Genomic DNA, 26848 nt, shown 5'->3' with positions numbered 1-26848 from the left:
CAGTTAGGGGTCCGATCTGTCCGCCGCAATGTCACAGTCCCGCAAAAAAACACAGATCGCCGCTATTCCTAGTAAAAAAAAAGAAAATGACAAATCTTTCCCGTAGTTAGTAACTTTTGCGCAAACCAATCAAAATACGCTTATTGCAATTTTTTTTACCAAAAATATGTAGCAGAAAACAAATTGGTCTAAAATGTTAAAAAAACTTTGATTTTTTTGGGGAATGTTATATATCAGAATGTGAAAAATATATATATTTTTTTTTCAAAATTATCGCTCTTTTTTTCAAAAATTAAAAATCGCACAGGTGACCAAATACCACCAAAAGAAAGCTCTATTTGTGGGGAAAAAATATAATGTAATTTTCATTTGGGTACAGCGTTGCATGACTGTGCAATTGTCCATTAAAGTAACGCAGTAATGCAGTGCCGAATAGAAAAATATGGCCTGGTCAGGAAGGGGGTAAAATCTTCCGGTCTTAAAGTTGTTAAGAATACGCTCATTGAGAATTTTTTTGTCAAAGACATGTAGCTAAATACATTTTGGCCTAAATGGGGGTTGTACTGCCCTGCCATTTTAGCACTTCATGAAATGAGATCAGAAGTGTCAGAGGCAGTCAGAAAGTAAAAGCTGCATAAATTCCAGTATGTACACCATAGTTTGTAGACGCTATAACTTTTGTTCAAACCAATAAAAATACGCTCATTGAGATCTTTTTTGTCAAAGACATGTAGCTAAATACATTTTGGCCAAAATATATGACATAAATTGAGTATATTGGATATTTTTTGAAAGACAAAGTTAAAGAAAATCTTGGCAAACAGGTTGAGACCACTATTACAACAGGTTATAGGCCCTGAACAAGTAGGCTTTATGCCAGGACGTGAGGCTAGGGATAATACTATCAGATCCCTGAATTTAATACACGGAGCCCATAAATTAGGAATCGAAGGTCTGCTAATTTCAACCGACGCAGAAAAGGCTTTCGATAGAGTGGCTTGGGACTATCTGTTGATGATATGTGAACATGTAGGACTGAGAGGTCATATGTTATCTTGGATAAGATCCCTTTACTCTAACCCCACAGCCAAAGTAAAGGTGAATAACATCCTTTCCGCCCCTATTCATCTAAAGAATGGAACTAGACAAGGCTGTCCTTTGTCACCAATCCTCTTTATATTGGCACTAGAACCATTAATTAGGCACATAAATAGAGATACGGATGTACATGGTTTCACCATTAAAGACAGAGAATTCAAAGTTTCTGCTTATGCAGACGATCTCCTCTTCTATATATCACAGCCACATATCTCCATTCCAAAATTGAACTTACATTTCCGCACCTTCAGATACTTATCGAACTTTAAAATCAATCATTCCAAATCAGAAGCCATGGACATTTCACTCCCCGACAAAATAAAACAATTAACTAAATCTAATTGCCCCTACAAATGGGATTCGACCTCACTTAAATATTTAGGTATCAAACTTACTCCAACTCTAGATGCCCTCTATGAGACTAATTTTATCCCAATCCTAAAAAATATCACCAACGACCTGAGTAAATGGGATATCAAACACTTCTCGTGGTTCGGCAGAGCAGCCATCTTAAAGATGGTCATCCTGCCTAGACTACTTTATCTTTTTCATGCTTTACCCATCACAATACCCTCCTCCTTTTTCAGGAAACTGACGACTATTCAAAGGAAATTTATATGGGCCAACAAAAGACCTAGGATACAACTGAAATACTTGCAACTACCCAAGTTCAATGGGGGTATGGGGGTACTGGATTATTATAAATATTACCAAGCCACTCACCTCACTAGAGCGATCGACTGGCACTGCCATTCAAGTCAAAAGGACTGGGTGGCCTTGGAGAGGCATTGCTCTCGGTACCTTACTCAATTCCTGCTATGGACGGACCCACACAACTTCCCTCCTGAAGTGAGACACCATCCCCTAATTAACACCACCCTCACCATCTATCACAAGTTGGCGAAGTCACACAATATATCCACTAACCCGAGCCCTCTAACCCCGGTTTCCCACAATCCAGACTTTGTTCCGGGTCTCAATATAACTTGCTCCGCTGACCATCCCTTGCTCATTAAACACTGCATTCGTGATCAAAAAATCCTATCTCTTCATGACCTAAACAACCTAAAACCCCAAAACATCTTTATGAACCAATGGAATTATATCCAGCTGCATAGCTTTGTTCAAAATATTAAAAAGAAAACTCCGTGGGCTAGACAACTAACTGCTTTTGAGAGGATATGTGAGAGACAGACCCCAATATCGAAAACGACATTGATGACCTATCAGTGGCTTATAGCCCCGTCGTCTAATTTTGTTGATAAATATAAGAAATTATGGGAACACGAGTTGTCACGCAAAATTTCTGACAGGGAATGGGAGAAAGCCTGTGTATTTACACACAAATGCTCTTTGAGCACAAAAACTCAAGAAACATCATATAAAATCCGCACGCAATGGTACATAACCCCTGCGAAGATGAAGGCATGGTCTCCACAGTATTCTGGAAGATGTTGGAGATGTCTAGCTCACACAGGCACTTTTCTACATATTTGGTGGAACTGTGACCTAATCAAAACTTTTTGGAATAAAATTGTGCTTTTGATCAAACTTGTCACTGGTTCCACCCTAGAATTTAATGCAGCAAGTTGCTTATTACACATCAACAAACTCTCATATAGGTCATACAAAATGTCCCTAACGAGACATCTACTCAACGCGGCCAAATCTCTTATACCTGTATACTGGAATTCCAAATCCGTTCCCACGACTAAGAACTGGGTAGACAAGGTAACTTCCACATATGAGATGGAGGAAACTCTGGCCATCAAAAAAGAAAATAGTGGACCTTTCCATAACATGTGGAGACCATGGTTGATATTCACTCTTTCCCCGGATTTCAAAAAAATGATTGAGGATTAGTAATCTCATAACCAACTTTCATACCCCACCAGGACCTTCTGTTTACATTTCTACAATGAGCTATCTGATCAAGTACCACCTGTCAATAATACTCCATCACCTCCCCCTCCCCCCTCTCTTTTTTCCATTTCCTTTTTCTTTCCCTTTATTCCTCTTCTTCTATAATTCTTATCTTCGCTTCCTTCACTGCCCCCTAGTGGCCCTCATTGAGGCAGGCACTTATCTTTCAGTCCTGCCTCTTCTGAGGGAGGGTATCGTGTTCGAATACCCTCATTGTACCTCTTGAGATGATGTAGATATTTAATGTTGTTGCACTAATTTTTGATTCAACATAACTTGATGTCATTTATGTACATGTTGTACAGTTATACCATTTGTCTTATTGCTATTGTTAATACTGTACATGTTTATTACAGTTGTTCAATAAAGCTTTTATTGGAAAAAAAAAAAAAGTTAAAAATGTCATTTTTTCTCAAAATTTTTGCTCTTTTTTTATAAATATCGCAGAAAATAAAAAGTGCACAGGTGATCAAATACCACCAAAAGGAAGCTCTGTTTGTGGGGAAAAAAGGACGTAAATTTTGTTTGGGTACAGCGTTGCATGACCGCGCAATTGTCAGTTAAACTCACTCAGTGCCAAGTTGAAAAAAGTGGCCTGGTCATTGAGCAGCCAAATCCTCCGGTCTTAAAGTGGTTAAATCATGTTTGTGGATATCAGGCCATCACGCCTCTCATTATATGGGGTATGGTATGTAGACACTCCTTCATAGTCTTGAGGTGAGGTGTTTCCAGTGATGGACACTGTTTCTGCTGCAACGTATAAAGATATTTTAGACAATTGTGTGGTTCTAACTTTGTGGTAAAAATTCACAATGTCAGTCCTTCATCTGGTGTTCAGTCTTAGTAGTCAGTCTTGTTTATTCTTTGATTTTTTTCTCTAGGACAGGAGAGGGTTATTGTGGTTATCGATGATCTGAGAGACAGCAGTGATCGGGAGAAGACCCGGATCTTACAGGAACAGCCCAGTATTGGGAAATTGGCCACGCATCTATTCTTGTTCAGTAAAGAAGAAAAGGCATCCGATTATGTGAGATATCTCCCAACGTTCCAGAAGAAGATGAGGAGATTAAATGCCATGATGTTAAATGAAGACCTGGGTGAGATAATTATGCCATTGAAGTCACACTGTGACATCATTCTGAGAGCATTTATTGTTAAAAAGGTTGGTGTCACAAATAGAACACAAGGAGGATTTATTGTAATACAATTAACAAAACATATACATTGTCTTATAATCAATTGATAACCAACAGAAGCAACCAATTCGAAGTAATCTTTCATTGTTCTGACTGCTCTAAACAGGTGAACCCTGAAATGTGACTGCTGTGGCTTACTGCATTCCACCATATACCTACCACTGACCCTCACACTCACTTTTTAATTATAATTATATCAAAAAATCATGCCCGTTTTGCTTTCTTAAAGAAATATATTGTTGGTGTTAAAGGAATTGTAAAGTCAGGAAGGTTTTTATCTTAATGCATTTTATGTATTAAGATAAAAAGCCTTCTGGGTGTAGCAGCCCCCCCAGCACCCCCTTATACTTACCTGAGCCTCATCTCTATCCAGTGATGTCCACGAGTCCCTCAGCCGTCCTGGGACTCCCCCTCTAGATTAACTGAGATACAGCAGAAGCGCCATTGGCTCCTGCAGCTGTCAAACACAGTGAGCCCATCAGGAGAGAGAGAGGGGCGGTGTCAAACGGCATCTCCATGTCTGAATGGACCCACGGAGCTGCAGCTCAGCTCGGGTGCCCCCATAGCAAGCTGCTTTCTGTGGGGGCACTTGATAGGAGGGAGGGGCCAGGAGCAGGAATGAGGGACCCAAGAAGAGGAGTATCCGGGCTGGTCTGTGCAAAACCAACTGCACAGAGGAAGTAAGTATAACATGTTTGTTATTTATTTATTTTTTTTTTAAACGAGACTTTAAAATCACTTCAATACAAAAATAATACTACAAACATAATAATAACAGTGATCATCCAAGAAAACCCACACACTAAAGACATCACACTGGCTTGCGGTAATCCCCACCTGTGGCCACTCCCCCTAGGTTTTTCACCCCTATTTGGCTTAAAGCTGTAATCCAGTTTGGTGGAATAAACATCAGTGGAGTAACCGCATCAGTGTGTGGGCTTTTTTGGAAGATCGTTGTGGATGTAGACAGGCTTTTAAGGTCAAGAACTGGTTTACCAGTGGATCGTAGAGGCGAGCTATGGCTTAGAGGGGCACAGGTTTTGCGGATCTTATACTAATAATAATTGGAAACGGCAAAACAAATCCATATAGTTCATATTCCAATGATTGAGATCATTGCCACATATTAGATGTTGGCAAATTTCATCCAATACACTAGAACCAGCCATGATCCATTATTGTCAACATCATTCAGGAAACCCTTTTTGAGGAATGCCATATAGTCATTGTAGGAGTACATGTAGTTGTGAAGGGGCAAAAAAGAGATTGATGGAGTTTGGCAACTCCAAGATTTAACCAAGGGATGAAAAAGAAGGTAGTAAGTATGGACTGCTGGTCCTGTATTGTTTGCAAAGATGTCAAATAGCAACTGATGAAGTACTGAACAGAAGTGGCATTGAGGGACATATAACACTGAAGAGCAAGTGTTGGGGTGCAAGGTATAAGTTAAGTAAAATCCTCTTTTAACCACTTTACCCCCTTTCTGACCAAAGCACTTTTTGCAATTTGGCACTGCGCTGCTTTAACTGGTAATTGTGCAGTCATGCAGCGCTGTACCCAAACAAAATTTACGTCCTTTTTTTCCCCACAAATAGAGCTTTCTTTTGGTGGTATTTGATTACCACTGGGATTTTTATTTTTTGAGATATAAATGAAAAAAAGACCAAAAATTTAAAAATATATATTTTCTACTTTTTGTTATAAAAAGAAAATCCAATCAACTCAATTTTTGTCATACATTTAGGCCAAAATGTATTCAGCCACATGTCTTGGGTAAAATAACATCAATAATACTTATTGGTTTGCGCAAAGTCTATGGTACATTTACTTGAATTTACACAGCTTTTAGTTTATGACTGCCTATGTAATTTCTTGAGGCGCTAAAATGGCAGGGCAGTACAACAACCCCCCCCCCCCTCCAAAAAAAAAAAAATTACCCCTTTTTGGAAAGTAGACACCCCAAGAAATTTGCTGAGAGACATGTTGAGCCCATTGAATATTTCATTTTTTTGTGACAAGTGATTGAAAAATGACAAAAAATAAATAAAAATATATCACTGAAATGCTATATTGCTCACACATTCCATGGGTATATGTGAAATGACACCCCAAAATACATTCTGCTGCTTCTCCTGAGTACAGAGATACCACATGTGTGAGACTTCTTGGGAGCCTACAGGACCCCGAAAACCAATCACCACCTTCTGAATTTCAAAGGGCATACATTGCTGATTTCACTTCCTCACTACCTATCACAGTTTCTGAGGCCCTGAAATGTCAAGATAGCACGAACCCCCCCCCCCCCCCCCCCAAATTACCCCATTTTGGAAAGTAGACATCCCAAGCTATTTGCTGAGAGGCATGGTGAGTCCATGGAATATTTTATATCTTGCCACAATTGTCACTAAATGATATATTGCTCACACATGCCATGGGTATATGTGAAATTACACCCCAAATACATTCTGCTGCTTCTCCTGAGTACAGGGATACCCCATGTGTGTGTGAGACTTTTTGTCTAGCAGCATACAGGACCGCGAAAACCAATTACTGCCTTCAGGCTTTCTAAGGGCTTAAATTGTTGATTTCACTCCTAACTACCTATCACAGTTTAGGGGGCCACAAAATGCATTTATTTTTTGGTATTTTAATTGTATTTTTTTATCATTTTATTTAATTTTTTTTTACAGTGTCATTGACTATGACTCTTTCCATTCAGAAAAGGACGGAGCTGGTAAATCACATATCTACTGACTCCTCCCTGGTCCTCTATTGTGACACATCCCCTGCAGCAGCCAGCAGAAGAGGGAAGGGAGGACAGTTGGGGGGGGGGGGGTGGGAGGGGTCAGCACAGTATGGGGGACCAGAGGAGCACACAGGGGCCCAGAGACAGGAGGAAAAACGAGGGCAGTGATTTTTCTACATGCTGCCACTGCCATCCCTCCTATCCAGGTGTACAGGGGAGCCGCACAGGCCCCCTGGAGCATGGGGCCCGGTTGCAATTGCAACCCCTGCATCCCCTGTAGTTACGCCCCTGCTCCCCTCTGCTCTTAAAGCATCTGACTATCTGATCGGTATGATAAGATGCTTTTCCAATTTCTCAATGGTGCTGTTTATATCTGGTGAAACCGAAGTAATGAAATGCTCGTAGCTTCTGGTTTCTTAAGTCATAGAGATGATTGGAGCAGTTCTGGTCTCCAATCAGCTCTATGGTCAGCTGGCGAAACCACTGGCTGCATTCTCTGGTTCCCTGGTGAGACAGGAGAGCCCAAGAAAACTATGGAAGGCAGGGGGAGGGGTTAGAACGTCCCCTCCCACTGCTTGTAAAAGCAGTCTACCAGCTAATTAGCTGCTAGGATTGCTTTTACATGAAAGCCGACCACCGGCTGAAAAAAACAATACCAAGATGATGTCTAAACTTGCAGGCATCATTCCGGTACAATGACTCAAAGTCCAGCAACATACCAGTAAGTTGCTGGTCCTTGTTGGGCATATATTGTAATGTTCATTTTTTCATGCAGCCCGTGGGCTGAAGGAAAATAGAGATCCTAACAGATTCCTCCATTCACCTTGATCGATCGGTGGTATGCCCACCATGAGAATACCACCCTGCATCCACCCACTTCTAATTACGGGCAAACAAAGCTAACAGATTCTTCCATTTACATCGATATGTGGATGAAGAAATCTCTGCCAAGAAAAGTGAATAAAAATAGATGGCGAAGCATGGGGGAGATCCTCCCTCTGTGTCCACCCTATCTCCTATGCTTCGGTAAATATGCTTTTTTTTTTAACTGCGATGGTGAAAACACCTCCTACAGCACTGGAGTCATAGATTTACATATTGTGAGAGCAAACCCTTTTGCTGTCAAAATAAACAAATCAGTGCTGCAGCTGAATGGCGTACCTGCAAAGCAAACAACAGTTAATCATAAATCACAGTATCAATAAAACATGAATTCAATAAAACAACTTTTCATTAATTGTAATCTGTGCCAAAAAAGAGTAAACAATATATGGTGAAGCAATCTGCCCCTATGTCCACCTCTGCCCCTATGCTTCACCATATATGCTCTTTTTTTTTTTTAACTGTGGTGGTGGGGGGGGGGGGGTTCTACAGCACTGGAGTCGCTGGTTTTATGTATTATGAGAGCAAACCCTGTTGCTGTGAAAATAAACAAATCACTGCTGCAGCTGTATGGAGTACATGGAAAGCAAACAATAACACAGTAACAATAAAACAGTATAGCATAAAATACAGTAAAACAGAACAACAAAATCACAACTATTTTTGTTTTTTTTATTGTTTTTTTTTACAGTTTTATTGTAACTATAAACATTCTAGGTAAGGAACTCTCAAAATGTGATAACCATCTAACATCTTTTGAGATCCTTTGTGAAAGTGTGCCCTAGACTGTGCAATGCTGTACCATATTCTAATACTCCACTAGTGTGTGGTAGCGACGGACACAGTCACAGATGCAGAAACCAAGTTCGCCAGGACAGGAGGGACAAACATAATGGGTGTCATACTTATATCCGCGCTTGCTACAGACACATCTTCTTTGGGGTGCTTTTTGGGTAGTGGTACCAGGGAGGACATTCAGAAAATGCCTCTTATGCAGCCAGCTCACTGCATCTTGATTGTGAAATTGGGCCACAGCACTTTCTGGATACAGAAGGGCTGTGATGATCTCTTCCTGGAATTTTAGGAAGGATCCACTTTTTCCTGACGCTTTGTATAGCACATTGATAGCAGCATTAAAAAGAGCCAATTGGAATAAGTATACAGACACTTTTTTTTGTACCAGCGTCTGACCTTTTGGGCAGCTAAGTATGGCCCCATCATCTGATCACTGAAGTCCACCCCTCCTATTTTAAGGTTGTAGTTGTGTAGTTTCTCAATAACACCAGTCGTCGTAATTTGCAACAAATACACTCTCCTGTGCTTAGAGGTGGGGCCTCACAAAGGTATCACTCTAGGCTCTTATACTCTTAAGCTTGTCCACACATCAATTCCAATGTTAAAGAATCAAAACTATTGCATAGCAGGTAAGATGTCTTCAGTATGACTGACTGACGCATTTCAAGGTCCTGTCTCTTCCTCAGAGCTAACTAAACTGTATCAAAGCCTTTGAATTTATAGAACTAGACAAAATGCAAAGAAGGTTTAATCCAGTACTAGCTCCTCCTAAATGGGTGTGTCATCCTATGGTGCCAATCCACACAGCGTTGCTATGCAACCTCAAGGCATATTAAGTAAATGAAAACATAATTTAAAATTCAAAATTAATATAAATAATTTGGGGGAAAACACACAATATCACATTAGTATCATGAGTGCTCTTACCCTTGAATAACATGAGAGGAGGTGCATGTGAAGAAGAATGCCCACAAGTGGTATATTCTCTCCATAAGAAGGGGGGAAGGATATGAGGTGTGTTGAATATGCTACCTGATGGTATCTAAGGCTAGGCATGGTGGAGGTGCAGTATAGCCAAGGATGCTCTAGGCATCCAGATCAATAGCATCCAGGGGCGATCCATGGGGTCTCTCTTAGTGGCAGGGTGATCCATGGGGTCTCTCTTAGTGGCAGGAATCCAGAGTGGCTGGAACGCATGCTGCCACAACAAGGAATTACGGCCTCCTCCTGCATTCCAGGCCACTGACGTCACTCCTGCCCGCGTCATTTCCAGGATGGCTGCATTAAAGTTCCTTCCACCCTTAGTATAGCCCTGTGCCTAATGTACCCCGCAATGTTATACCTAGTGGTGAGGGGCACCACATGCCTCCATCCCACTAGCAATGTGGGCCTACCGATCCTACTTTCCAGCAGAAAGAGAGGGGGGTGCACTAACCAGACCCCTAGTATAGACATAGTCCCTAAATGACTCCATGTATCTTGAGGTCCTCATTGAGTCCCCCAGGGGAAAGAGATCCCAGAGTGGAGATCCAGTAGGTCTCCCTCTTACACAATTTCTGGAACCTCCTGCCACTATACTGATCTCTGCCTATGGCCTCAATGCCAAATACCCTCAAACCAGACAGTACCCCATTGTGGTGTCGGGGGACTGAGTATTTGTTTCTCTCCTTCACGCTTTCATTTTCCTTCTTGTTCAAAATACTGCATTTATGTTCCCCAAACCTTACCTTCAGTGGACGTATCGTGCGCCCTACATAGAGAAGTACATGCTGTATCTCAAAGGCTTTTGTGTTATAAGTAGTACTAGTGCGTTGTATTTAGTTTAGCCTTTTCCCTATTGCTCTTGCTCTTACATCTGGACTCATTTGTGACTGGTGTGGTGAGCGTTGCTGCAGCAATACTACAAACAGTGACAAAAGCACTTTTAATGTATTATAACTGGTGTGATAGACCAGTGGCCCCCCAATACCACATATTGAAGTGGGGTGTTATTTAACAGTATACTTTTCTAAGAGTGTATTGTAGTCCTGCAAACATTTGGCCTCTTTTGCTGCGTTAACTGTGCTACATACAGTGACAACAGTTACTGGCCAATTATTTGTAGAACTGGTGTGATAAAACTGTGGCCCCCCAATAGCACAGATTGAAGCGAGGTGTTATCTGAGTATACTTTTATACGTGTATTTGTGTCCTGCAACAATATTGCCTCTTTTGCTGCGTTTACTCTCCTACACACAGTGCCAAACTCACTGGCCAATTTTCTGAACAACTGGTGTGATAGACCAGTGGCCCCCCAATATCACATATTGAAGTGGGGTGTTATTTAACAGTATACTGTTCTAAGAGTGTATTTTAGTCCTGCAAAAATTTGGCCTCTTTTGCTGTGTTAACTGTGCTACACACAGTGACAACAGTTACTGGCCAATTATTTGTAGAAATGGTGTGATAAACCTGTGGCCCCCCCAATACCACAGATTGAAGCGGGGTGTTATATACCTTTTTCCAGATATACTGCGATTCTCTAGAGACTTTTGTCAGAGGGTAATTTAAAAAATGACAGGCAGAGGAAGAGGCAGGCCCTTACGCAGGGGTGGTAGGGGTAGGGCAGGAGCAGTAGGCCGGAGCCAAAGTGTGAATTTTCAGAAGATGCGTTCGATTACATCAAAGGACGCACCAGACTTGGTTGAGTGGCACACTCAGCCTTCCTCTTCTGCACCCTCCTTATCCTCTCTATCTGCACCCTCTTCACTCTCTGCTGTGTGCACCCCCAAAGACACCACCACAAACACCACCACCACCATATACCCTCCGCTTGAGTCACTGGAATTATTTTCCGATCCATCACAAGACATTTGTGATGCACAGCCATTGTTGGCATCGGATCAGGAAGAGGAGGTAGCAACAGCCGCCACTCAGCAGTCTGACGACAGTACCCAGATCAGCCCAAGGAGGTTGGTTCCCGCTGTTGCTGCCTACTCTGAGATCTCGAATGTTAGTGGTGGGGAAGGTGACGTGGAGGATGACGTTTCTATGGACGTCACATGGGTGGCCACAAGAGAGGAAGAGGAGGGGAGTTCAGAGGGAGAGACGGACCAGCAGATAGGGAGGAGAGGCAGGCGGAACTTGCATTTCACAAGAGGTACAAAGCAGACTGCAAATGTATCAGGAGTAAGCCATCAACCATGTACAGTCACATCTGGCGCTCTCAGGATGCTGGCACATGGCACCACAGTGTGGGCTTTTTTAAATGTATCCATTGCTGACAACAGTGTTCCCTTCTGCAGCCTTTGCAGTCAACGCATAAGTCGCGGTAAGCCCAACACTCACCTAGGGATGACCGCCTTAAGAAGGCACCTGAACTCCCATCACCGAGCCCAGTGGGAGCAACACCGTCAGAACCCACAAAGCCACACTCCAGGCTCTAACCGTCCAGCCTCTTCTCCTTATCCTCTCTTCTCACAATTGTCCTCCACTCCACCTTCCATGATGCCGTCGTCACGTTGTTCTGGAAAAAGGCAGGCTTCCATGGCCCAAATGTTGGAGCGGAAAAAAATGATGACGCCGGATAATCCTCGTTTGACTGCTGGCTTGTCGGAACTGATAGCCACCAACTACTGCCATATCAACTGGTGGATTCGGAGGCCTTTCGTAAATTTGTGGCCATTGGAACACCACAATGGAAGGTCCCAGGCAGGAAATATTTCTTGCAGAAGGGCATTCCAGAGCTGTAAGGCCATGTTCAGCGGCAAGTGAATATATCTCTGGCACACAGTGTTGGTGCCAAGATACATCTGACCACAGACACATGGTCTAGCAAACACGGGCAGGGAAGGTATATCACTTTTACTGCCCACTTGGTGAACCTTCTGACGGCCGTCAAGCATGTAACCCGTGGCACCCATGTAGATTTGGTTGTACCGCCATGGATTGCATGCAGGCCTGCCTCTTCTACTCCTCCTCCTCTTCCTCGATCCTTCCTCTCCTCGGCTGACTCCTCCTTTTCCGCTGCTACCGTCTCTTCCGCTGCGCCGCCCAAGATCCCCAGAACCTATTCCACATGCTAGGTGAGACGTTGCCATGCTGTGCTGTGTCTGTTGTGCCTGGAAGCCAAGAGCCACACTGGTCCTGCACTCCTTTCAGCTTTGCGTTCACAGGCAGGTCAGTGGCTCACACCGCTGAATTTTACAGTTGGTAAAGTGGTGCCAATCTGCTGAGTGTGCTGAAAAACAGGGCAAAATAACACACGTGCTATGCATGGCACACGTCCTGAACTTGGTCGTGCATCGATTTGTTGCCAAATACCCTGGGGTCCAGGACGTCTTGCGGCAGGCCAGGAAAATCTCAGGCCATTTCAGAAGATCTTACACAGCCATGGCTCGCCTTGCTGACATTCAGCGGCGACTCAACCTGCCCATCAGGCGTCTTATTTGTGACTGCCCGACGCGATGGAACTCTACGTTGCATATGCTTGATAGGCTGCTCCAGCAGAAACGTGCAGTTAATGACTACCTGTACGAACTCTGCGGCAGGACAGGTTCTGGGGAGCTTGGATTTTTTTCACCTCGCCAGTGGCTGCTCATGGGGGACGCATGCAGACTTCTGCGGCCATTCGATGAGATCACCAAACTGGTCAGTCACGGCCAGGGTGCCATCAGTGACATCGTACCTTGAGCCTTCTTTCTGGAGCATGCATTGCATCGTGTCATTGATCAAGCCATCGAGGAGCAGGGGCAGGAAGATGAGGAAGTCGCAATGTTGGATGAATTCCCATCTAAGACAAGTCAACAAGATGAGTCTGAAGAGGAGTCAGAGGAGAATGGTGCCGGGGTGGATGAGGAGGAGCAAGAAGAGCATGTTTTAAACCTTTCTGGGATCCCTGGTGTTATCTGTGGATGGGGGGAGGAGAACGAGGACAACATTATCCTGGATGATGAGCTGGAGCCAGGCCACTACACCGCTTCCAGTTTAGTGCGAATGGGGGCATTCATGCTCTAGTGTTTTAAGGGAGACCCCCGTATTAAAAGCATAAAGGGCAAGGACCAGTACTGGGTGGCAACGTACTTAGACCCCCCGGTACAAACAGAAAATGGCGGAAACGTTACCAGCATCACAGAGGGCGGTCAGAATGCAGCACTTCCAGGCTTTGCTGCGAGAAATGCTTCTGCATTCTGCTTTTGCGTGCGCTGGCAGAGGAATTTCCAGTCACAGAGAGACAGTTGCGGGTAGCAATCCAACAGCTCCTGCAAGAAGAGGGCAGTTTGAAGATGTCTTGGTCACTTCAGATATGAGATCCTTCTTTCAGCCGACCCATCGACAGCTGTACTCCGGATCCAGCATCAGGGAATGCCTAGACCGACAGGTGTCCGACTACATCAGGTTAACGGCCGATGTGGACGCTCTGAGGAGTGATGAACCCCTGGACTACTGGGTGGGCTGGCTTGACCTCTGGCCAGAGCTTGCACAATTTGCAATGGAACTGTTGGCTTGCCCCCTGTCCAGTGTCCTGTCCGAAAGAACGTTCAGTGAAGCAGGGGGGATCGTGACTGATAAGCGCACTCGCCTAGCTCATGACAGTGAAGACTACCTCACATTTATAAAAATGAATGAGGCATGGATCTCTGAGGAATTCAACACATGTGACCAGTTGACCATGTTTCATTAAAATTCCTCATGACAGGCCACAAATATCCGCCAGACCGCCATCCACCCACAACAATTCCTGGTCCTTGTCTTCGCTAAATACAGTGGCATAAAAGGCATTTCATGTCCATTGAATGCCTGATTTTTGGGGCCTTTCATGGCCGACAATTATTTTTTCTGCCAATGCCTAATGAACCTTCAGCCACAGAATACTACGTTCTTAGCTGTCAGGTAAACTCATGTGGGCTAATTTTTGGGGCCTATACAGGCCGACACTTACTTCTGTATCCTGTGAATGCCTATTGTACCTCCAGCCACAGAATACAAAGTTCTTAGCTGTCAGGTAAACCCATGTGGGCTCATTTTTGGGGCCTATACTGGTCGACACTTACTTTTGTACCCTGTGAATGCCTAGGTGGTGTGCTCCTGCAAGGGGGTCTGTACAGTCCAGACCGTGTGAGCTGCAAGGAACATGGATACACTTTTTCTGCGTTTTTAAATTCTTTGATGTCTAGTTTTTATTTTATGTGATATGCTGATTTTGGAGCTAGTAGACGCATATGTACTTAATGAATTCATATGCAAGGATATTTTCTCTTAAGTGGAATATCTAATTATTCTATCGGACAGCAACAATGCCTACAGGCGCAGATCCCTAGTGTCTGGCAGACACCATCCATTGTGAGTGTTTGGAACTTATCTTTTAAAATTTTGTTCAAGCTATATAGTATAACGCTATGTGTGGCATCCCTTTTTATCTTTCCATGTGATTCTACATATAACTGTTTTCTGAACTGTGGTGATCAAGGAGAGAGGAGTCTAAAGCCCCATATACACGATCAGATTATCGAACGATCTGTCGTCCGTTTTTTGTGGAATGCTAGTCTGATGTGGAAAATTGAAGAGACAAGGACTCACTGCTCAAGGTGGTGTAATTGCCTGATGACTCACACAGGTGCATGCCCCGGCTCGCCTCCGTGAAAACTTGATAAAAGAAAAGGAATTGGCAGCACTCCAGGTTGAGTCAAAATCCAGATTTATTGACTGGACATCCAAATTATGACAATCGTGACAAGGTAGACGCGTTTCACACACTGACTGTGTGCTTAATCATTACAAAGAAAAATGGATATAACATCTCAATATAAACATACACAAAAATCCAATCATCAATTAAAAAACAGGTGATACAAATAAGGGGTAAACCATTTTCCTAATTACCAAGGACACTGATAGACCCATAAAACATCTATGTGAAACCAGTGAAAAATCAAATGTGAATGCTGTGACACAATTGTGTATGAAAAAATATATAAATGCAAAAAATCTGATAAAATCTAAATATGTATAAACTATGTGTGAAAATTAAATGTATTGTGATTAAAGATATGGATAAAATTACCATTGTTTAATAATATGTGTCAAATATAAAATGAGAAGAATAAAAGCGCAAAAGAATTGCATGGACTTTATTCTATGAACTTTATTCACTAAATTATTTATTATTGGATTATTATTCGTGGAGAATTGTTCCCGTTTATTTATTTATGCATTGCACTTTAATAGTATCTTTTATATATTTTTTGCTTGAAAAAAAAATTGTCTTTTGCACTTGCACTTTTGTGATAGTAGATATTTTTGGGTTATATATATTTATTTTGATCAAAATTTTTATTTATTTTTTCACCACATCATACTAACCATTCACTGTAAAATAGAAAGTTGTGTATTCATGAATGTTTGATATTTATGAATTAATATTTATAGACAGACATATATTATTGCTCTGGTATATTATTATTATTATTATACAGGATTTAAATAGCGCCAACAGTTTGCGCAGCGCTTTACAGTGTGGGGGAAGAGAATACAGTTACAGTACAATTCAAAACAGGAGGAATCAGAGGGCCCTGCTCACTAGAGCTTACAATCTAGAAGGGAGGGTCAAGTGAAACAAAAGGCAGTAACCGAGGGGGATGGGCAGATGGATAAAATGGAGGTAGAGTTGTTAGGTGTGGGTAGGATAGGCTTCACTGAAGAGGAGGGTTTTCAGAGATTGCCTAAAAGCTAATAGAGGAGGAGATAATCGGACAGATAAGGGTAAGGAGTTCCATAGGATTGGAGAGGCTCTGTTAAAGTCCTGGAGGCGAGCATGGGAGGAGGTGACACAGGAGCTAGAGAGCAGGAGGTTTTGAGAGGAATGAAGAGAGCGATTAGGTTGGTATTTTGAGACTAGGCTAGTGATGTAGTTAGGGGCTAAGCTGTGGATGGCTTTGTAAGATGTTGTTAGTATTTCTAATTTGATTCGTTGGGTGAGGGGAAGCCAGTGGAGGGCTTGACAGAGAGGAGCGGCGGACACTGAGCGATTGGTAAGATGAATGAGTCTGGCGGCAGCATTCATGATGGATTGAAGGGGGGATAGCCTGTGTAGAAGTAAGCCAATGAGAAGGGAATTGCAGTAGTCAAGGCGCGAGATGACCAGGGAGTGAACTAAGAGCTTTGTTGTGTCTTTGGTTAGAAAGGGGCATATTTTGGAGATGTTGCAGAGGTTAAGACGGCAAGATTAGGACAGCGATTGGATGTGGGGCTTGAGGGAGAGTTCAGAGTCCAGGACAACACCTAGGACCTTGGCATGCGGGGATGGGCTGATAGTAATTCCATCGATATTGACAGAGAGATCAGGGGAAGGGGCACGTGGTGGAGGAAAGATTATTAGCTCGGTTTTGGAAGGATTGAGTTTGAGGAAGTGGTGTGACATCCAGATCGATATATCAGATAGTAAATGAGTGATACATGCGGAGACTGAGGGAGAGAGCTGAGGGGTGGATAAATAGATTTGGGTATCGTCAGCATAGAGATGGTATTGGAAGCTGTGGGAGTCTATCAGCTGACCCAGAGAGGAGGTGTAGATTGAAAATAGGAGGGGTCCAAGAACAGAGCCTTGGGGGACCCCAACAGAGAAGGGAAGAGGAGAGGAGGAAGTGGAATTGTAAGTAACGCTAAAGGTGCAGTTGGATAGGTAGGAAGATAACCAGTGAAGAGCACAGTCACGGAGACCAAAGGCATGGAGTTTATTGAGGAGGAGGGGATGGTCAACCATATCAAAAGCAGCAGAGAGGTCCAGGAGGAGGAGTACAGAATAGTGTCCATTGGCTTTGGCCATTAGTAGATTGTTTGTCAGTTTTAGGAGAGCAGTTTCAGTGGAGTGTTGAGGCCCGAAATCCAGACTGAAGGGGATCAAGGAGGCTATTCTCGGCAAGGTGGTCGCACAGTCGGTTGTAGACCAGACGTTCAAGGAGTTTGGATAAAAAGGGGAGCAAGGAAATAGGGAGTAGGTTGTTAAGATCGGTTTGGTCCAGTGAGGGCTTTTTAAGTATGGGGCTGACTAGTGCATGTTTTAGAGAGTTGGGGAAGATGCCAAAGGAGAGGGAGAGATTGAAGATGTGGGTTAGAGAGCGTAGAATAGGGCCAGAGGGTGAACGTAGCATTTGCGAGGGAACAGGATCCAGAGGGCAGGTGGTTAAGTGGACATTAGAAAGTATAGTGATGAGGTTGAATGAGGGAAGTAGTGATTGCACCTGTGGGTATGAGGCATAAAGGATGGCAGGTATCTGAACAGCAATTATCTCCTTATGGATTGTATCAATCTTTTGTTTGAAGTGGTTGGCAATCTCCTGGGCAGTGAGTGAATCAGTGGGTGGAGGCAGTGGAGGAGGGAGTAGAGAATTAAAGGTAGCGAAGAGTTGCCGGGGGCGAGATGACAAGTTGTTAATGAGTGATAAAATAGGTCTGTTTGGCAGTGTGGAGACTGGAATTGTATTTTTGGAGGGCAGATTTATATTGGTTGAAATCTTCCTGAGACTTAGTCTTACGCCATAGGCGCTCAAGAGCACGGCTATGCTTTTTCAGACTTCTAGTGTTATCTGTTTGCCAAGGTTGAAGGGGTCGGGGTCTGATTCGGTATGTAGTGAGGGGGGGGGCCAGAGTGTCCAGGGAGGCCAAGAGTGAAGCGTTGTAGACAGAAGTTGCTAGGTTGGTGCAGGACAGGGGTGCGATTTTGTCATAGAGGTGGTCGGTAGCAGAGTAGAGAAGAGAAGGGTTGAGATGGCCTAGGTTTCTGCGGGTAACTGTAAGGCAGCTGGAGGTGGAGGAGAGGGAGAGAGTGAAACTAATAAAGTAGTGATCAGAGAGAGGGAAAGGATTGTTTGAAAGGTTGTGCGGAGTGCATAGGTAGGAGAAAACAAGGTCAAAGATATTGCCTTCAGATAGAGTAGAAGCATGTATCCATTGCTTCAGGTCAAAGGAGGAGGTTAGACTGAGAAGTTTGGAAGTGGCAGGAGTGTTAGTATTAACAGGGATGTTGAAGTCACTGAGAATGATTGTGGGGATTTCAGAAGAGAGAAAGTAGGGTAGCCAGGCGGAGAAGTCGTCTAGAAAGGTCGATACTGGTCCAGGTGGGCGGTAGATCACAGCTATCCTTAGAGAAACAGGGGAGAAAAGACGAATGCAATATACCTCAAATGAGGAGAGTGACAGAGAGGGAGGTGGGTGAAGTACTTGAAAGGCGCTATGTGGAGCTAGAAGGATCCCAACAACCCCTCCCTTGTGTCCATTGGGTCTGGGGGAGTGAGTCCATAGAAGACCAACTTGGGATAGGGCAGCAGGAGACGTAGTGTCAGATTCATGAAGCCAGGTTTCGGTGATGGCAAGTAGATTGAAAGAGTTAGCGATAAAAAGGTCATGGACAGAGGTGAGTTTATTACAGACAGAGTGGGCATTCCAAAGGACGCAAGAGAAAGGGAGTCTGGTCTTAGGAAGAAGAGAGATGGAAACTAGATTGTGCTGATTGCTGCTGCAGCCAGAGGGTGCAGTGTAGTGGGTGTGCTGAGTACAGGTATATGATGGAGGCCCAGGGTTTGGGGATATGTCTCCAAAGGCTAGGAGAAGAAGAAAGGTGAGGGTGGTAATATGAGAGTGTGATTTATATGAAGGGACATGCCCCAGTGTCTTGGAGGTTTTGTGTGCGTGTGGATTTAGAAATAGCAGGAGATGGTATGTGCAGTAATAAGGAGGAACAGTAGTGAGGGTGATATATGTAAGCTGTGAGGTGGAGAAGAGGGGTGAAGGAGAGAGAGTTTAAGGATAGATGACATGGCTGTAAAAAGAAGTGGTAGAGAGTGCATGTTACATGGAGCAAGAGCTGATAAATTAGGTCACCTACAGTCTATGTGGTGTATATGTCAAAATTTCCTTTGTTCTTTTCACTTTGTGCAATCTCTGAAGTGCAGAATCCGAAGTGTGTCCACTTATAGAAATTGTCCCACTTTGAGAATGAGCCCCCAAAAAGCAAACGTGCCCCCCCTTGCAAACATGCCTTCCCCAAGAGATGCTGTACTTATATACTGTTAGACCTGGGGTGGGGGCTATCCAATTAAGCAATCAGGAATTGATAAATTAGGGCTGGATAGACAGAGCAGGATTTCCACTTCAGAAAGATTTACAAACAGACAACTAAGAGATACCTCTAAAGGTTAAAGGCTATAATGGTTATAAATTAAAGGTAAGAAAACATAGCAAGGACCAGTCTACAGATGGGTAAACAAATAAACATACCACAGTAAAAGACACAATATAGAAAAACGCAAGATTCAGAAGTTCAGCATTGGGTGGAAGCAGGATAATGGACATACCACAGTAAAAGACACAATATAGAAAAACGCAGGATTCAGAAGTTCAGCATTGGTTTAAGCAGGATAATGGACATACCTGTGGAGAGACAGAGAAGAAGGTTTCAGATGACACATTGAGATGATTAGTGCAGAATCCGAAGTGCGTCCACTTATAGAAATTGCCCCACTTTGAGAATGAGCCCCCAAAAAGCAAACGTGCCCCCCCTTGCAAACGTGCCTTCCCCAAGAGTTGCTGTACTTATATACTGTTAGACCTGGGGTGGGGGCTATCCAATTAAGCAATCAGGAATTGATAAATTAGGGCTGGATAGACAGAGCAGGATTTCCACTTCAGAAAGATTTACAAACAGACCACTAAGAGATACCTCTAAAGGTTAAAGGCTATAATGGTTATAAATTAAAGGTAAGAAAACATAGCAAGGACCAGTCTACAGATGGGTAAACAAATAAACATACCACAGTAACAATATAGAAATATGCAAGATTCAGAAGTTCAGCATTGGGTGGAAGCAGGATAATGGACATACCACAGTAAAAGACACAATATAGAAAAACGCAGGATTCAGAAGTTCAGCATTGGGTGGAAGCAGGATAATGGACATACCTGTGGAGAGACAGAGAAGAAGGTTTCAGATGACACTTTGAGATGATTAGTGCAGAATCCGAAGTGTGTCCACTTATAGAAATTGCCCCACTTTTAGAATGAGCTCCTAAAAAGCAAACGTGCCCCCCCCCCCTACAAACGTGCCTTCCCCAAGAGATGCTGTACTTATATACTGTTAGACCTGGGGTGGAGGCTATCCAATTAAGCAATCAGGAATTGATGAATTCGGGCTGGATAGACAGAGCAGGATTTCCACTTCAGAAAGATTTACAAACAGACAACTAAGAGATACCTCTAAAGGTTAAAAGCTATAATGGTTATAAATTAAAGGTAAGAAAACATAGCAAGGACCAGTCTACAGATGGGTAAACAAATAAACATACCACAGTAAAAGACACAATATAGAAAAATGCAAGATTCAGTAGTTCAGCATTGGGTTTAAGCAGGATAATGGACATACCTGTGGAGAGACAGAGAAGAAGGTTTCAGATGACACATTGAGATGATTAGTGCAGAATCCGAAGTGCGTCCACTTATAGAAATCGCCCCACTTTGAGAATGAGCCCCCAAAAAGCAAACTTGCCCCCCCTTGTAAACGTGCCTTCCCCAAGAGATGCTGTACTTATACTGTATATTAGCACTTGAAGTTAGCACAGACCTACACTAGCACTTTTCTTACACACTGCACATGAGATTTAAGTTCATAATCACTTAATATCCACCACCTGAAACACATTATTAGCAAAAATAATTTTCTGAACAGATATTGCGCCCAATTTATTTTTGCATTTTTTACATAGCCTTGCCATGGTTTAGTGGCTGCATCTCTGGTAATTTATCGATAAAAAGGAATTCTTTGTCACATTTTGTACACAAGTCTCCCTGGCGCTGGTTCCTTCATCCATCTAATGTACCTCTAGCCACCAAATACTACATTTTTAGCTGTCAGGTAAACCCATGTGGGCTAATTTTTGGGGCCTGGAATGGGCAACACTTACTTCTGTATCCTGTGAATGCCTAATGAACCTTCAGCCACAGAATACTACGTTCTTAGCTGTCAGGTAAACACATGTGGGCTAATTTTTGGGGCCTGGCATGGGCAACACTTACTTCTGTATCCTGTCAATGCCTAATTTTTCAGACTGGAATTGAAAATCAATGGGTCTATAAATGTTCTGCCAAATTGTGGAATGGATGTGGACCCATTTTACAGATGTGTGAATGGACCCTATATGTATTTGACAATGTATTTACCGGCTGCTGTCAGTTCTGGCTGATTTAGGAATAAAACATTTTTTTTTGCTGTAAAAGAAAAAAAATAATTTTTTCAATTTTCCAATTGCAATACTTCTGTTATGACATTGTCCATGTGGTGGGACTATTTGTGGTCAGCTAGTAAGTCTTTTGTGGCTGCAAATATGACCTAAAGTGTTTTAACCACTTTACCGCTGAGTACCGTAGTACTACTGCGGCAAAGTGGCACGATCCCGTCTGACGACGTAGACCTATGTCGCCAGACTCCTCCCCCTGTAGGCGGCGCTCGCGCGCCGCCGGAGGCGCGCTCCCGCTGTTTTCATTCACAGCGGGAGTCGGGCCAGGGGAGGAGCAGCGGCGATCGCCGCTGCTCTGCCCCGATCGTCGGGGAATCCAGTTTGGAGATCCGCCTGTGTAAACAGAGCGGGCGGATCTCCTCAGTGACAGGGAGTGACAGATCGGAGTGTTCAGCATAGCTGGACATCCGATCTGTCCCTGTCTCACACAGTCACCTCCCCCCCCCACACGTCAGTAAGCACCAGGCATACATTAACCCCTCCCTCTCCAATAAAATTAACCCCTTCCCTGCCAGTGTCATTTTTACAGTAACAGTGCATATTTATAGCACTGATTACTGCAGTAATGTCACTGGTACCCCCAAAAGTGTCAAAAATCTCAGTCAAGGGTCCGATCTGTCCGCCGCAATGTCGCAGTCCCGCAAAAAAAATTGCAGATCGCCGCCATTACTCGTTAAAAAAAAAAAAAAAAAACACCAAAAATTACATAAATCTTTCCCTTTGTTAGTAAACGCAATAACTTTTGCGCAAACCAATCAAAATACGCTTATTGCGATTTTTTTTTTACCAAACATGGGTAGCAGAAAACAAATTGGCCAAAAATGTTTAAAAAAATTGTTTTTTACATCTTTTTTGGGGGGAATTTCATATAAAAAAATGTGAAAAATATTGTTATTTTTTCAAAATAAACGCTCTTTTTTTGTTTATAGCGCAAAAAGTAAAAATCGCACAGGTGATCAAATACCACCAAAAGAAAGCTCTGTTTGTGGGAAAAAAAGGACATAAATTTCGTTTGGATACGGCGTCGCATGACCGCGCAATTGTCAGTTAAATTTGCACAGCGCCGAATCGCAAAAAGTGGCCCAGACGTAAGACAGCAAAATGCTCTAGTGGTAAAGTGGTTAAAGTTCGCCTCCCATTAAAGTCAAAGGGGCCCGCCGCAAACTTGCGGTTGGCGAACATTTGAGAAAATTTGCGGCTGACGTTTGCAAACCACCCCAGCCGACAGGGGCGGACGTACAGGGGTCTCAGGGGTCGCCATGGCGACCGGGCCCCATGCTGCAGGGGGCCTGAGAGGGCCCCCTGTATGTATAGAGAGGAGGAGGTGCAACCGCAGCTGAGACCGGAGCTCCCCGATCCTCCCGAGAGAGCTGATCGTGATCACATTAGAAACAATGGAAAGTGAAAGCAGTGTGTGCTGTGCTCTCTGCCTCCCCCTACAGTGCAATACCCGGCAGGAAGTTACAGGAAGGTACAGTCCTCTGTCTGCCGATTTTTAAAAAGGCTTTCTGTATGTATGTACATTTATTTATGTATGTGTGTGTGTATGTATGTGTGTGTTTATATGTGTGTGCATATGTGCATCTATATATGTATGTGTGTGCATGTATTTATGTTTGTGTGTTTATATGTGTATGGATATATGTACGTGTGTGTGCTTATTTAAGGGTAAATGCCAGTTGTGTGGGGGACACTTATCAACTAAGAAGCAATGTGTGGTGAGCTTGTCATCTGGGAGGCGTTGTGTGTGCGGGCACCAATCCTGGGGGGATGCTCTGAGTGGGGAGCTTGTCAACTGTGGAGTGCTGTGTGTGGGGTGCTCATTATCTGTGTGTGGGTTGCTTGTTCTAATAGGGGTGCTATGTGTGGGGAGTACTTATCATCTTGAAGATCTTGTCAGCTGTGTGTGGGGAGTACTTATCATTTGGAAGATCTTGTCAGCTGTGTGTGGGGAGCACTTATCATCTGGGAAGTGATGTGTGTGGGGCTCTTGCCATCCGGGGGTTTTGTGTGTGCGTGGCACATATAATGGGGGGTGCTGTGAGTGGGGAGCTTGTCAGCTGTCAAGTGCTCTGTGTCTGTGTGTATATGTGTGGGGAGAACATTTATTAACTAGGGGATGATTTTCAACTGGATTTAGGGCACTTTGTAGGGGTGCTTACTATCTCTGTGTGAGTGCTTGTCATCTGTGGGGTGCTATGTGTGTAGGTCACTTTTTATCTAAGGGGGTGTGAGATGCCAAATGAACACCATAGGCGTCCATTAGCATCCCCATATTGTCCCTTCCTCTCTCTTTACAAAATGGGTCTCTGCCCCCACACTTATCATCTGTGGGGTGCTTGCTAGCTGTGTGTGGGTCACTTATCATCTGGGAAGCACTTTTTGTGGGGTGTTTATTATCTGTGTGTGGATCACGCATCTGGAGGGTGTTGTGAGTAGGGTGCTTGCCAGTTGTGGGGGGGGGGGACTTATCAAATGGGAATCAATGTGTGAGGTGCTTGTCTGGGAGGCATTGTGTGTGCAGGCACTTATCATCTGGGGGGGGGGGGGTGGGGTGCTATGAGTGAGGAGCTTGTTAACTGTGGAGTGCTGTGTGTGGGGTTCTCATTATCTGTGTGTGGGTTGCTTGTTATATGAGATATGAGGGGGGGGGGCTATGTGTGGGTAACACGTATCAGCTGGGGGATGCCTGTCAGCTTTGTGGGACACATCAACTGGGAAGTGTATGCTTATATATATATATACAGTGGGTACGGAAAGTATTCAGACCCCCTTAAATTGTTCACTCTTTGTTATATTGCAGCCATTTGCTAAAATCATTTAAGTTCATTCTTCTTCCTCATGAATGTACACATAGCACCCCATACTGACAGAAAAACACAGAATTGTTGACATTGTTGCAGATTTATTAAAAAAGAAAAACTGAAATATCACATGGTCCTAAGTATTCAGACCCTTTGCTCAGTATTTAGTAGAAGCCCCCTTTTGATCTAATACAGCCAGGAGTCTTTTTGGGAAAGATGCAACAAGTCTTTCACACCTGGATTTAGGGATCCTCTGCCATTCCTCCTTGCAGATCCTCTCCAGTTCTGTCAGGTTGGATGGTAAACGTTGGTGGACAGCCATTTTTAGGTCTCTCCAGAGATGCTCAATTGGGTTTAATTCAGGGCTCTGGCTGGGCCATTCAAGAACAGTCACGGAGTTGTTGTGAAGCCACTCCTTCGTTATTTTAGCTGTGTGCTTAGGGTCATTGTCTTGTTGGAAGGTAAACCTTCGGCCCAGTCTGAGGTCCAGAGCACTCTGGAGAAGGTTTTTGTCCAGGATATCCCTGTACTTGGCCGTATTCATCTTCCCCTCGATTGCAACCAGTCGTCCTGTCCCTGCAGCTGAAAAACACCCCCACAGCATGATGCTGCCACCACCATGCTTCACTGTTGGGACTGTATTGGACAGGTGATGAGCAGTGCCTGGTTTTCTCCACACATACAGCTTAGAATTAAGGCCAAAAAGTTCTATTTTGGTCTCATCAGACCAGAGAATCTTATTTCTCACCATCTTGGAGTCCTTCAGGTGTTTTTTAGCAAACTCCATGCGGGCTTTCATGTGTCTTACACTGAGGAGAGGCTTCCGTCGGGCCACTCTGCCATAAAGCCCCGACTGGTGGAGGGCTGCAGTGATGGTTGACTTTCTACAACTTTCTCCCATCTCCTGACTGCATCTCTGGAGCTCAGCCACAGTGATCTTTGGGTTCTTCTTTACCTCTCTCACCAAGGCTCTTCTCCCCCGATAGCTCAGTTTGGCCGGACGGCCAGCTCTAGGAAGGGTTCTGGTCGTCCCAAATGTCTTCCATTTGAGGATTATGGAGGCCACTGTGCTCTTAGGAACCTTAAGTGCAGCAGAAATCTTTTTGTAACCTTGGCCAGATCTGTGCCTTGCCACAATTCTGTCTCTGAGCTCTTCAGGCAGTTCCTTTGACCTCATGATTCTTATTTGCTCTGACATGCATTGTGATCCAGAAGGTCTTATATAGACAGGGGTGTGGCTTTCCTAATCAAGTCCAATTAGTATAATCAAACACAGCTGGACTCAAATGAAGGTGTAGAACCATCTCAAGGATGATCAGAAGAAATGGAAAGCACCTGAGTTAAATATATGAGTGTCACAGAAAAGGGTCTGAATACTTAGGACCATGTGATATTTCAGTTTTTCTTTTTTAATAAATCTGCAACAATGTCAACAATTCTGTGTTTTTCTGTCAGTATGGGGTGCTATGTGTACATTCATGAGGAAGAAGAATGAACTTAAATGATTTTAGCAAATGGCTGCAATATAACAAAGAGTGAAAAATTTAAGGGGGTCTGAATACTTTCCGTACCCACTGTATATATATATATATATATATATATATAATATGTGTGTGTGTGTGTGTGTGTGTGTGTACACATTACTTTTAATCCTGACCCCATATATGTGTACAATCAGAAGTAATTTTTTTTTCAGGTTGTTCATAGTACCAGCAAGAAAATGCTATTTCTCTGAAAAGCGATCCATACTCATATCGCTTTTCAGAGGCATTTGACAGGCAGTGAAAAGGCAATATTTTGCTTCCTCACCGCCTGTTTTAACCCCCTAATGCAGGGGTGGGGAACCTGCGGCCCGCACAATCATTGCGTCCGCCCCCCCATTCCGCTGAGCCTGTGTATGCCAGTGGAGCTGTCTGAAGGAGCCGATGGCTCCGTCCTGACAGTGTGAGTCACAGAAAAGCTTCAGAAAAGGGTGGACCCGGGACGCAGAGCAGAGCACCCAAGCCCACCCATTTGTGTGAAAAATGAAAATTCACTATTGTCACACGGATCCTCCTCCTAGCCAATCAGGAAGCGGGACCAAGACCCGCTTCCTGATTGGCCCGAAAGGCTAACACGTGCCATTGGTCGAGGAGGAGG

General features: G+C 43.7%; 1 protein-coding gene across 1 annotated transcript in view; it reads left to right on the top strand.

Annotated features, from left to right (window-relative positions):
* The window catches only part of LOC309558457 (uncharacterized protein), a gene marked incomplete at its 3' end in the record, with an annotated part of 116326 nt that overhangs the window by 1611 nt on the left and 87867 nt on the right, over positions 1–26848 (top strand). Inside the window, exon 2 of the mRNA XM_082261529.1 lies at positions 3903–4118. Within this exon, the coding sequence (XP_082117655.1) occupies positions 3903–4118 (216 nt within the window). The remainder of the gene's footprint in view (positions 1–3902; positions 4119–26848) is intronic.

The sequence above is a fragment of the Pelophylax lessonae genome, assembly GCF_965119305.1.
Source record: "Pelophylax lessonae genome assembly, chromosome: 6".
Classification (NCBI taxonomy): domain Eukaryota; kingdom Metazoa; phylum Chordata; class Amphibia; order Anura; family Ranidae; genus Pelophylax; species Pelophylax lessonae.
The sequence above is the reverse complement of the archived record's forward strand: the minus strand, read 5'-3'. Positions and strand labels throughout refer to the sequence as shown.